The sequence below is a fragment of the Gavialis gangeticus genome, unplaced genomic scaffold (assembly GCF_001723915.1).
Source record: "Gavialis gangeticus isolate Ggan-Ray unplaced genomic scaffold, GavGan_comp1, whole genome shotgun sequence".
NCBI classification, from domain to species: Eukaryota; Metazoa; Chordata; order Crocodylia; family Gavialidae; genus Gavialis; species Gavialis gangeticus.
This window is the reverse complement of record NW_017729032.1, coordinates 187,250,922-187,263,450: the sequence shown is the minus strand read 5'-3', so window position 1 is coordinate 187,263,450 and position 12,529 is coordinate 187,250,922. Positions and strand designations below refer to the sequence as shown.

The 12,529-nt window shown below is 42.5% G+C and overlaps 1 protein-coding gene across 1 annotated transcript in view; it reads right to left on the bottom strand.

Annotated features, from left to right (window-relative positions):
- The window catches only part of LOC109302367 (organic solute transporter subunit alpha-like), a 56,633-nt gene that overhangs the window by 26,841 nt on the left and 17,263 nt on the right, over positions 1 to 12,529 (bottom strand). The window contains exons 3-6 of the mRNA XM_019523927.1: positions 10,549 to 10,622; positions 8,992 to 9,150; positions 3,439 to 3,550; positions 1,123 to 1,269 (exon numbers count right to left, since the gene is read on the bottom strand). Of these exons, the coding sequence (XP_019379472.1) occupies positions 1,123 to 1,269; positions 3,439 to 3,550; positions 8,992 to 9,150; positions 10,549 to 10,622 (492 nt within the window). The remainder of the gene's footprint in view (positions 1 to 1,122; positions 1,270 to 3,438; positions 3,551 to 8,991; positions 9,151 to 10,548; positions 10,623 to 12,529) is intronic.

The following is a 12,529-nucleotide window of genomic DNA, read 5'->3' as shown; positions in this document are numbered from 1 at the left end:
GGCAGCATGCCCTGTTGCCATATGCACCACCCTACTTTTTTTTTGGCATGGATTTTTTTTACCCCAGGATCTCCTAGGGTCATAGCCGCCCCCCCCCCAGCTGCAAGGTAGCAGTGGAAAGAATGCCTGCATGTGCAGTGTGTGGCACTGCAGATGGGTCTGTGGGGCCACATACCATACATCCACACTTGTCTGGATGCAGCCTGTTAGGGTAAATTACAACTGTTTGAGTGTTGTCTGTTCAATTCTATCCCAGGGTAGCCATTTGCTTAAGGCAAATAGACTATTTCCTTCTTCCCTCTGCCTAATAGCAAAATACAATAATAGCAGTCAACTACATGCAGCAACACATCTGTATACTGTATGGAAACTGCTGTAGGTTCCACCATACTATGTGTATCATCTGTCCATGTCCAGATGCAGCTTAATAGATGAGAGTCATAGTTTACAGTCCTGACCCTACATTGACAGTAGTGTTTTATAGCAGAGGCTAAAACTTTACAAAAACTTGTACCTGTTCCAATGGGTACATTCTCACAGCAGGGCCCTGGCTTACTTCACTTCTTTCTGGATGGCAGGCATGTTTTACATGGGCTTTTTCAAAATGGATAAAGGTCAGATTTTAAGCTAGCCTGTTTAGCATTACTCTCTATTTCTTAGTGGTTCCCAGCCAATATTTTTTATCTTTTCTTATATAGTACTATGTGTGCAGAATGGCCAAGGAAAACACTGTCATAATGCAAACAGGAACAAAACACAGCAGTCACTATGTATTGTTCCACAGCTCCGCCCATCTTTTAAAGCCAACACTGGGATTTCAACATCTTATTACAAGACGCTCCATCCACTAGGCTTCCATCTCATTGAGAAAAGGGGATTCAGCAGCATGAAATCTTGTTTTCCACAACCAAGAAAGAATGGACCAGAGGCAAGTCAGCAGAAAATGAGGCTGATCTGCAACCAAAGACAACACTTCGCAGAGAAGCAGTACAGAATCAAACAATGTGCCTTTGGCTAAGCATGTTTTATGGGGGGAAAAAACTTTAAACTTGGGATCCAGAGTTCATGTTATTCTGCATCAACAATAATGGAAATTCTAAATTGAAATGTTAGATTTCTCACCTGATAAAGTGCAAATTTAGGGATGATCTTCTTACAGTTTAGGAGAACCCTAACTCTTTGAAACATGATTCCAATCGGCCACAGAGCGATAATTGTAAGGACCCCAATGAAGCAGTTAATCCATATTGCTGCTCCTTTGGGAGATAACTGAAAGCAAATTAAACAGGTACATGGATTAGACATGGCATAACTTTTCCTGTCTCAAGCCAGAGATAGTACTAAAGAGAACAAAAGAATTAAAATATTTGTTTCTCTTTTATGGAAGCTGCAGTCAATGCAGAGGCTGCAACAATTTGTTCTGAAAACTGTTCAGACCACAAAATCAACTGAAGCAATAGTGCATAGCACAGTATTATCTCATCAACCTGCCAGGGGCCTGCAAATGTGGTAGGTTCTGGCAAGGTGGATCTTTCAAGGACTTGAGCACTTTCAACTGCCCTCAGCAGTGGGAGTTGATGTTGCTCACAAGATCACACTCAGAATGACACCTCAGAAGCATCATGTGTTGTAGTGCTGGTTATTCTAAGACATGCAACAATGTCAGTAGGTATAAATGGTGGCAGTTTTTCCTAGACTTAGTGCCAATGCTCAATCCTTTCTGATCCTTTGGCCAAAAAGCCCTCAAACTAAAGTCAAGCTTAAAGGGGAGTACTTTTAATATTTTTGAAGAGGGGTTTTGTTTTCAAGTTTGCAGGGAAACCTAACCACCTTCCCACTCAGCTCTTTGGTTCTTCCCAAAGGTGAAAAGTATTTTTCATCCTCAAAATTTTCTATTAATACTACTATTATTGTGACTATAAAAAGAGCTATTCTGAAAATGTGTACTGAAAAGATTATTTGCCTTTTTCTGAATTGGGTGGAAACTTGTTAGTTCCAGCATTTTAACCTGGGGCATAATTGTTTTCAGAGGTTTCCCTGCCTTCAGGGAGTTTCACTATCCCATTCAGATTAATAGGAAGGAGCCAATGCAAAAGAGAGCTCAGATTTAGCTTTATGCATATGCTTTTATCTATAATATTTTACAAAGATCAAAGGTATGTCTATACTTCAGACTGTACTTTATTACAGAAACATCCAAACTAGCTTTAAATATATATATAACTTATAGTATATATATATTTTATTTAGTTAATTTATACTAGGGACAGAAATTACACATAAAGCAGTGTAAGTGATTGGAAACTGGTTCAAATTTGTAACACAACAGAAGTTCAGTGCACATAAACCACTTTCAAAATGGCTGAAACTGGTTTAAGATAAACCTGGATTGATGTAGTATCAGACGTAACTGATTTAGGTTAAAAATCAGTTTGTTGAACTTCTGTCCCAGGTCCCCTTCAGATTCAAGTTAGCTCAGAGTTCCACAGCATCCCAGGATGCTTTGCAACTCCCCCACAAACTCCTCCTAGAAAAGTGGGTGGCCCAAGCTGCCTGCTTCAGCTGAGGAGGGAGGCATGCTGTAGTGTCCCCCGGCTTCTGGCCTGAGTTACTGCAGGCATGTGGCTGCATTTCCAGACTCAAAAGTGAATGTCTGGTCACTTGCTTATCAGTTCAAGCTACACAGCTTAAATTAACCTGTGAAGATTGGTTTCAGCCATTTTCAAACTGGTTTATGTGCACTAAACATATGTTCTGTTACAGGTTTAAACTAATCACTTCAGCCTCAGGCTTTTTGACTACCTGTACTTAGCCTAAAGGTGCTTGGCTTACCTTCTGACCCGTCTTCAGACTAACACAGCTAACTGTCTCTTTCAGGATTTATTAAACCATAGAAGCTCCATGCTCTTACGTTAAACTGCTTCCAGTACTGGAGTTTGCTTAGCTATCTCTACACTGCACTATAGATATGCAGTGTAGGTTAACTCTTAAGTTAGAATCAGCTAATTTCCCAGACAAGGTAATTCAAGGGGATCTTACTACAAACTGGGTGATCCTTCAGGATGTAACCATCTATGGAATGAGTAACTATAGAGATGATGTATGCACAAGGTCAGAGGAGTGTTTGTTAGATGATGAGTTGAAAAGCAGATGTTCCATGAGTGGAGTTTGTTGAAATCTTCCTAACAAACCTCTCTCTCAGAAATTGGTCTTTTTACAACGATGATATTGTTCCCAACAACTTTAATTTAGTAGCATTTTACATCCACTTTCTACAGAATTTACGTAGGTGTAAGTGAGAACACAACAGGCAGTAAAGTGGTGGGCTGGGCCTGCTCTTTATATGACAGTACTTGAACTTTGTCTTTTATGTGCTAATTGGCCAGCATGGAGTTTACAAGGTTGGTGACTGTCCTAACTCCAAGAATCTGTACTCACATCAGAAGGGTTGTAGATGTCATTTGTCCAAAGCACTATTGATAAGAACATTAGCACAGGTCGAAGGAAAGCTAACTGAAAGGTTCCCAACTTCAGCAAAAACAGAGTTTGTCTGATGAATTAAAAAAAAAGGAAACAATTATGCCACAGTCACCACTTCATTAATAATTTGAACAGAAATCCACTAGACATTATCGAGTAAAAGAAACACAAGCTTTTACTTAACTTTAGAGTCTGACTAAAATCTGGCTTAAGTATGCATATAGAATTTGTTAAATTTCACATTAAAAGGTATTAATGTAATATATTAATATTTTTAGGCCCTACAGCAATAGTAAACTGTTGATCCAAGCCATTCATAACATGTCCTCTTCTGCATTACAGTCAGCTGAATAGCACCATAGTTGTTGCTTGAACAAAGATGCCATTAATTCCTTCATTATAGCTATGTTTTCTAAAACTCTGCTACACTTGGAGGTCAATGCTTCCATGGACAGCATTAAGTTTAATGGCAAACATTCTTAGAATTTTAGTTCTTGTCTACAGGAGGAATGTTGCACATGGGGGCTTCTGGGCTAAGGACAGACATTACACATAAACTGGTTTAAGTGATCAGAAATTGGTTTAAACCTGTAACAGAACATATGTTTAGTGTACATAAACCAGTTTGAAAATGGCTGAAACCAGTTTGAGATAAACCTGGTTGAACATAATATAAGACTTGACTCATTTGGGTCAAACCAGTTTAAGAAACGTCTGTCCCACACCCCTTCCTGGTTTCAGTTAAGCCAAACACCCCCAGCATCCTGTCATGCTCTCTGGGCTGGACAGGATTCTCTGCTTCACAGCAGGGCTGGCCCCTCCCCTCTGTTCCCTGGCTGCAGCTCTGGCAGAGACTTGCAGGCTGCTCCCCTCTTCCCCCTCATCACTCCCTGCTAAGCAGGAATTCCATGCTTCCCTCTGTCTTGCTGAGAGGCATCTGTGTATTAGCTAGCAGACCACATGCTGGCTATGGTCCCTGCTGTGACAAAGACAGAATCAACAGGTAGCTGGTAATGTCCTTCTATTGTTTTCTTAATGGGGTAATAAACCCTGAGTTAGGGGTAATTAGTGTTCCACATTTTCAGTTTTTATTTTCAAAAAAAATTTCAGGAATTTTTCAGGGTTTATCTTCTACATAAAAACTGGGTTGAAATCAGGCTAAAAGGAAGAAAAGGAAAAAAAAAAAATCGGTTTCAATCAGGGAAAATAATAATACATTCTCATGGCGGTGAGATGGGGGAAGGACTGAACTAAGGTGGGGACTAGTGAAGGGGTGGGGGGCAGCACAGCTCGGCCACTCCTGGGGCTGCAGCAGGAAGTAAAGCAGGGGGAGCTGTCAGCGAGTGTGTGGCACGGGGCAGCAGGGGGTGGCTCTTGCTGCTGCATGCCCCCTGAGAGGACTGTGGGCTGTGGAGCTGTGCCAGGCTCTTCCTGGGGGCCCTGTATCTGCATGTGGGACAAGAGCTGGCTGCCGCCCCCTCCCCCCCACAAGCACTGGAAAGAGCCCAGTGCCACCGCTGACCCCAGCCAGCAGTGGCAGCCTGCTCTCATCCCATGCACAGATCCAGAAGCATGCCACCCACAGGAAGAGCCCAGCACAGCCCCCAGCCCACAGCCCTCCCAGGGGACATGTAGCAGCAAGAGCTGCGCCCTGCCGCCCCATGTCCCATACCCACGGACAGCTCCCTCTGCTTTGCTCCATGCTACAGTCCCAGGAGTGGCCAACAATCTGCACTATGCCCCTCCCCACTGCTGGAGTGAAAAGGGAATATCTATCCACCTTCAAATCAGTTCAAGTTTTGCAGATTAGACTAACTTGCAAAGATAGAATCAATTCAGGCTCAGGCTTTTTGAATTCTGTTTCCATGTTTCTGATCAATAAATCTGCAGTTTTGAAGTTGTCCAGGAAAAGGAGTTGTGCAGGCTCAGGAGAAAAAACTAGCATTTTTCAGAGCATCTTTCCGTAGACTGTCTTTAATATCCACCTACTTTTGCTCCTTTGCATAGTCACAGGTGGAAGAAATTATATATCCACTGTCAATACACTATGTAGTTCCAACACTATCACTGGTGATCAATATACCCACTTCCATGAGTCCAGTGCCTCTGCCACACATTACTCTTAAGACATGATTAACCAATTAATCACATCTTAAGTTGCAACCCAGCTACACATTAAAGCAATTAATGGCATCTTAAAAAAAGGAATAAGCCATAAAGTTATTCCACATTTTTGTAGAATAACTTTATGACTGGTTTCTGACACAATATTACTTGAATGTGTGGCCAGGTGCACCTCTGTAGCTGGGAGTCCCATCAGCTGATCTGGGTACGTGTGGCATAGCAGGAAGTGCAGTTGTGTGGATCATACCTTTGCCTGAATGTCTTGCAGGGGCCTAAGTTGTATCCTTAACATAATCTATATATCTGAATATTTGGATGTTAATGCTGGTTGTAAAAAAGGATAATAAGAAAAAAAGAGAAAATACATTTGCTAATAAAGGGCATGCTAATATACATGACCTGCCTTTAAGTGAATACTGGACAATCTGGGGCTGGGAGTGTTGCAGCTTCTCTCTCCTTTGTCAAGTGTATCCTCCTCGTTGTCAGCATCATTATTCTGTAGTTATTTCCCACCTCTCTATTTTTCTTTTTTTTCCCTTTTTTGTTTTGTTTTGTTGTTGTTAAGGTTTTCCCTATTGCTCCCTTAGCTCCTCAGGGACTCTCCTTAATGAAGGCTCAGCAGTCAGCAAGCTACCTTTTAATGCTTAATGTGATATATTAATGAACTTGTCTGAATTGCTCAATTAATACAGCTATAATTACATAATAATTAATAATTAGAGTGGTAATATTATTCCTGCAAATAACTGCAAACAGTAAGAACACATGTGAAAAATCTTTAGATGGGTCACCCTATTAGGGGATTTGCCTTCTTAAAGGCTTTTAAGACTGGTTTAAAAACAGAGTCATTGTTTGAATGCTAGTTGCAGATTGAAAGCTGTTGTCATGCCTTTCCTTCCACAGGTTGTGTACCTCTACCATACTTATCTGCACAACCCATCTATCTGTCAGTCTTATCAGATCCAATAAAAAAAACAAGCTGCTCCTCAAATCTCTGAGGACTAATTCGCTCTCTCCCAAGAACACCTGCAGGCAGGGGCAGAGGAGACAAATTGCTCTGGACCACTTTAGTGACGTTTCAAAGAGTCATGCTATGTAAAAGAGGGGTGAGGGTTGGGAGGCTAAAGCATAGACCGGAGACTGGGCATCCTAATATTCCATGAGAAGGCTTTTCTCACTCATCTGTAGACATGAGAGGTCCAGGATATAAAGTAAGAGAAAAAGTCAATATACTGAAGACTTATACTTTGTGAAATGGTAGACATAGCAAAGCCATGTCCTCTTTACTTCCGTCAGCTTCTCATTATTCAGGCCCGGAGCATTAATCATATCAAAGTCAGTAGGATCCTTTCCACTGATATTAACTGTTGCTGGATAAGATTTTGGGTGGATATCTTATGGATACTTTTTGAACCCCATTTTTAGGCCCCTGGCACATGTTATACTTAAGCTGTGATTAACCAGTTAATCACATCTTATGTTGTCACCCAGCTACATGTTAATGCAATAAATGGTGTGATCAAACAAGGAATAAGCCACAAAGTTATTTCACAAAAAATATGGAATAACTGTGCTGGCTCCTATCACATTATCAATTGAACTCGTGGCCAGAGGTGTGCTCCCACACTGGGAAGTTCCATCAGCTGACAGGGCTCCCAGTTGCAGAAGCCTGTTACCTGTTGGTGGGATCATGATCCTATTAACAGGATCATGATCCCAGACTCCCCCTGTGCCAGCAATAAGGCACGATGAGATCTGATGTGGATCCCACAATAACGCCTCCCTGCCATGCACGTGGCATGGCAGGAAGCACAATTGTGGGGATCCCACATCAGATTCCATCATGTCTTTACTTGGGCCTTAGTTTGTTTTTACTGCCTATTGTCCTTGGTATTTATGGTATGTATATAGATACCTTTAGTCTTCAAAATTAAAAAGTGTGGAAAGTTTAAAGTCTGAGATATAATGGAATGATTTAAGAAAAAATGGTAAAAAGAAATTCAGGGTTTTTTTGTTTTGTTTTGCAAATGCTGATTATAAATTGAATTCTTCTCATAGTTTTGACTAAGTTCTCTTCATGGTGCATCTCCAAAACTCTTCTTGAGTTATTTTCCCCCAGAATTTTTTCTCCCCTGTCCCAACAATCCCTCACTCTTCCTTTCATTGACTACTGTACTGCATTTGTTTTGGTTTTGTCCATCTGGTCTGTTTTAGGTGCTTAATCCTACTAAGCACCCTCTGTTCCCACTGATGCTCATAAATTGGGAGCACTTAGCACCTCCCAAAAAGTTCTCTACCACTTACACAATCAGTCCCTGGGTCATTAGCACTGCAGTGAGATGCACACATTCCCTGTGCCAATACAAATTCTAGTGGTGTCCCCATCTCACTGGACTGTGGGCAACACTGCTAAGCATAACATGCCATGGAGGTAATATCATACTGTGTCCCATCTGTAAACTTCAAGTTTATACAAAAAGCAGAATTTATTTGCTGACATCTTTTAGTGAACCAACTATACAGTTGGGAGAAATGCCCTTCCTCAGGTCTGGTCCAATAAAAGATATTACCATTTTTCTTCTTTTTATATATTTCTGAACCATCAGGGTTATAAAAAACTGCAGGGCTAACAATCTCAGATATAGCCTTTTTCATTTCCTGTGGCCACAAGCAAAGTCCAGGGAACTTGGAGCTAAAACACATTCAGAAATACCTCCTTACTAGGATTAATTCAATCATTTCTGAAAGAAGGCTTCATCCAAAAGCTCCATTTAATTTAAATAAAAACTTTTCACAGGGACATGTTGGTTTTGATGAAATAGTGTTCAGAAAAAATCAGAATGGAATATTTGGATTTTTTGGTTTCAGAGGAGTTTTGTAAAAACAGAATTAGAATTAAAATATTTCAGTGTTATTGGGCATATCTACATGAGACACTTTACTGCACAGTAGACTAATCTACTGTGCAATAAAGCATCACAGTCTACACATGTGGGGCATTTACTGTGCAGTAAATTAGGCTACTTAGCAGTTAGCTAGTACCTGTAAATACAGGCACATGGTTAACTGTGCAGTTACTGCTCAGTACTGCACTTTTAGATGCTGACCAGGAGCAAATCTGTTCTTCGTCAGCCTAGGCAGTAGGGAGCCACAAGGGATGAGGACTTCTCTGCCTTCCACAGGGCTTGCCAGCACCTGCCCCACTTTTGGCACAGTTCCTTCTGTCGAGCGAGAAGCCCCACCTATTAACAGCTTGAAATTCAGAGGTGACTCATTCAAAATACACCAAGAGCAATTTTGTTTTTAAAAAACCAGGAAGTTCTGTGACTGTTCATGAGATACTGCTAAGTAGCTGATTTCCTGCACCAGATTCAAAGGGAAACTCACCTAGTGATGCGCACATGAGGAAGGCAAAGACAACAGCAACAGAAGGGGCCTGTGCTGATCTTGAAACGATCATTCTCAAACCGCCTGAGAAATAAGTTTTGGCCTCCACACTCTTTAATCATCATCAGCAGGAACTTGTGGATGACAATGGCAAAAAAGCTATTGGAGAAAAAAGAATGTCACCTTAAATGTACACAAATGGCCAAAAGTTCCTTGTAAGCCAACAGACAAGTACCTTTCACCAGTCCAAAAATATCAGAAACTGCACTACCTGAGTTCCTGCAATGTGTAACTATATTTAGCACAAATTGAACAGAAATAATGTGTCACAACTGCCTTGTACTACCACTAAAGTGGTATTAATACCACTTTAAAAGAGGAGTATGCTAAGGCACAGAGCAGTTATGATATGCTTAAAGTTTCAAAACATAGTGGGGGCAAAAGCAGCGTTAAAATGCAGGAGTTTCTGGCTTCCACCTTAATGGTCTATCCACTGGACTATGCCATCTCTATTTTTTTTAATTATAAAATTTCTGTAGTTGACTGAATTCTAACAACACCAGCTACATCTGACGGTCAGAAATTGTGAGTGAGTGAGTCACATTCCTCCTTTGACAATTGTCCTTAGCACATACATATCCATGTTAATATTAATGTAGTAATATGCATTTATATAACCATTCACATTGATCGTGAATCATTAATATTCAGTATTAATAAACAATCATATGAATTAATATTGGTTAACTACATGTCATTAATATGTATGCCTTTCTTTGTATATACATTTGTAGTACCTTATACACTAACAGCATTAGATAAGGCACAGACAGTTTGCACATATTACACTGAAGAAATTATTTAATAAATTAATAATGCTCAGTATTATTGTGTTTTACCCTTTTTCATTCTGCTTTCTAAATAAAACTCAGTCAGCAGTCAGGGGGTTCTAATGCTAGGGTTTATGTTTGTGCTCCCAAATCCCTTCAGCACTTTTGAAAATCCCTCCCTTATAGATTTCAACCTTTTGGTCTCTGCCATAGCCAGCTACACCATTACCTTTAGAAAACAGAGACCATATTTCCTTTCTCCCCTTTACATGTCAGAACTGTCAAGCTCATATACAAAGAGCTTTTATCAGGACATCTGTGGAACATTTTTACATTGATATAGTCATTGGAGGTTCACTTGCCACCATTAATAATAGATCTCCACAGTGTGTCATTAATAAAAGCATGGTGAAAAATCATAGGTCAGCATCTCATTCCACATGGCATTCAGAGAGATGTCCAGGGCTCCAAGGCTGCTGTCAATCAGAGGGATCAATCGTGTAACTCTCAGTTCTTCCACACTGTAGCTTCCATGCTAGTGGATAGCAGCCCTGGGAACTGCTTTAATATTTTCTGCCTCCTGTAAAATAGCTCCCAAGAGATTTCACCTCAAACTAAAAAATTACTCAATTGTTAAATTTACAAAATAACTATGTTTATCTACTGATAGCAGCTGTTTAAAGGCAGGAAATTCAGGGTTCAGAGTAGAAACGAGAAGAATACATACACTGCTGCAGTGAAATCTGTAAACATTGTGGAGCGAGGAATCCACATCCCAATGCATGATGTAGTAGCTATCACCTAGACAGAAAGACAGCGAAGTTACTGAGGGACAGAGGTAACACCAGGTCACGAAAGACTATTTATCTCCATGCAGGACTACATGGAATTTTAGATGACCACACAATAATTAGATTCTGTACATGGAAAATTATAAGTTTATAAAATTATACATTTTTATTGGAGGATCATCTTAAATTCATCCTTCCCCACAACTGCTGCATTTGTGCCACCCTGCCACCTATCCTGCTGCCCCTTACCCCTCCATGCCTGTACTTGCTGCCTGCCCCCACTGCTGCCTGCTCCCTACCACATGCCCCCTGTCCCTTGCCCTCCATACCCCTAAATCCCTGCATCTATACCTGCTCCTCTGCTGCTTATCTATGGTTTCTGCCTGTAACACAGGGCCTTCTCGGGGCCGATTTTCCTTTAGCCCACCCACCTGTTTCTGGGCCAGCTGCCCGCCTTCTCGCTTGCCATTCCTTGTTATTAATTAATTGATCTTAATTGGGTGGGACGCTGACTGTTTTCTTGCTCCAATGCCAGGGGGCACTATCTGTGGCTCCGTACCTCCCCTACACCGCAGCCCATGTCTTGCAGATGGCATCCCGCTGTTACTCTCACCGGCCCCACACTGGGCCCCAGTCCTCCTATCAGGACCCCTCCAACATCCCTCCATTCAGGCTGCCTACCCCACCCTCATTCAGGGCTGCCTCACTCCCTGAAACTATTTCCCCTCTCAGGTGTGGTCCCCCAGGACCTTTGGCCACATAGGCCCTAGCCTCACCTCCAAGGCCAGTCAGGAACCCCAAGCCCTCAGCTCTGGGCACCCCTCGCAGTGGGCCCCTGGCCCTTTTGACCGTTCTGGTCCTGGCCCCAGCACTGACCAGTCGAGGGTACTCTCAGTCAGGCCTCTGCACCTTTAGCCCCACTCTCAGTCCTGGGCCCACCACCTGGCCCTACTAGCAGGTGATTCACCCAGTTGTGGGAGCTGGGGTTAAGGCACCCTAACCCACCTTTCACTGGGGTAGTAACTGGCCTGGCATTTCCTGGGGGCTCCCATGCCACTGACAGCCTCACCAGGCCACCCACCATGGTGCAGTTTTAGGTCATGCCCAGGACCAGGAGCCTCCTAGCCATCCCCTACAGCTCCTCCCTTACCTCCAGGGTGTTCCAAGAAGCCTCACCACCAGGCAATGTTGTTTCCTGCCCTGCCAGCAGGGAAATGCCCTGCTTATATAGGCAGCCCTGAATCTAAAATGGCTGCCGCAATCAGACACCTGCTGGCTGCTTGGTTTAAGTCTTAAAGTGGCAGGCACAAATAGTGCCCTGCCACACTGCCCCTCTGCTGCCTGCCTTGGCTGCACCTGTGCCTGATCCCTGCCTCCACAGAACCAGAGCTGAAGATAAGTAGCAGAGGGGTAAGTGGCCAGAGGAGAGACAGGTGGCAGGGGTGGGGAGGCTGTGCAGTCTGCCCTGTGCTCCCCTCAAGCCACTCACAGTGGGTCTCCACTGCATACCTCCTTCTACCACCTGTATTTTTACACATGCAAGTGCTGCAGAGCTAGGCACTTTGAAAAGCACCCGGTGCTGCAATACTTGCAGTTGCATAAGCAGCAAAATGCGCACCAGTGCTGAGAAAATGGCAGTGGCTCACTTTTGAACTAAAACACATCACAGGTGCTTTAGTTCAAAAGCACACTGGCGCCATTTTTTCTGCACGTTGACACACATTTCGCCACTTATACAACTGCACGTGGTGCAATACAGTGTGCGTCAGCTTGTGTTCAGAGCAGACTCGATTAATTATAGTTTCCCCTTTGTGCCATGTGTATTATTCTATAATCTTTAATTATATGATTACACATTCTCTTCCACAGGACCTTGGGGTGCAAGTAGTTGGAGCTTATTTGTTAGCAGTACTCTCT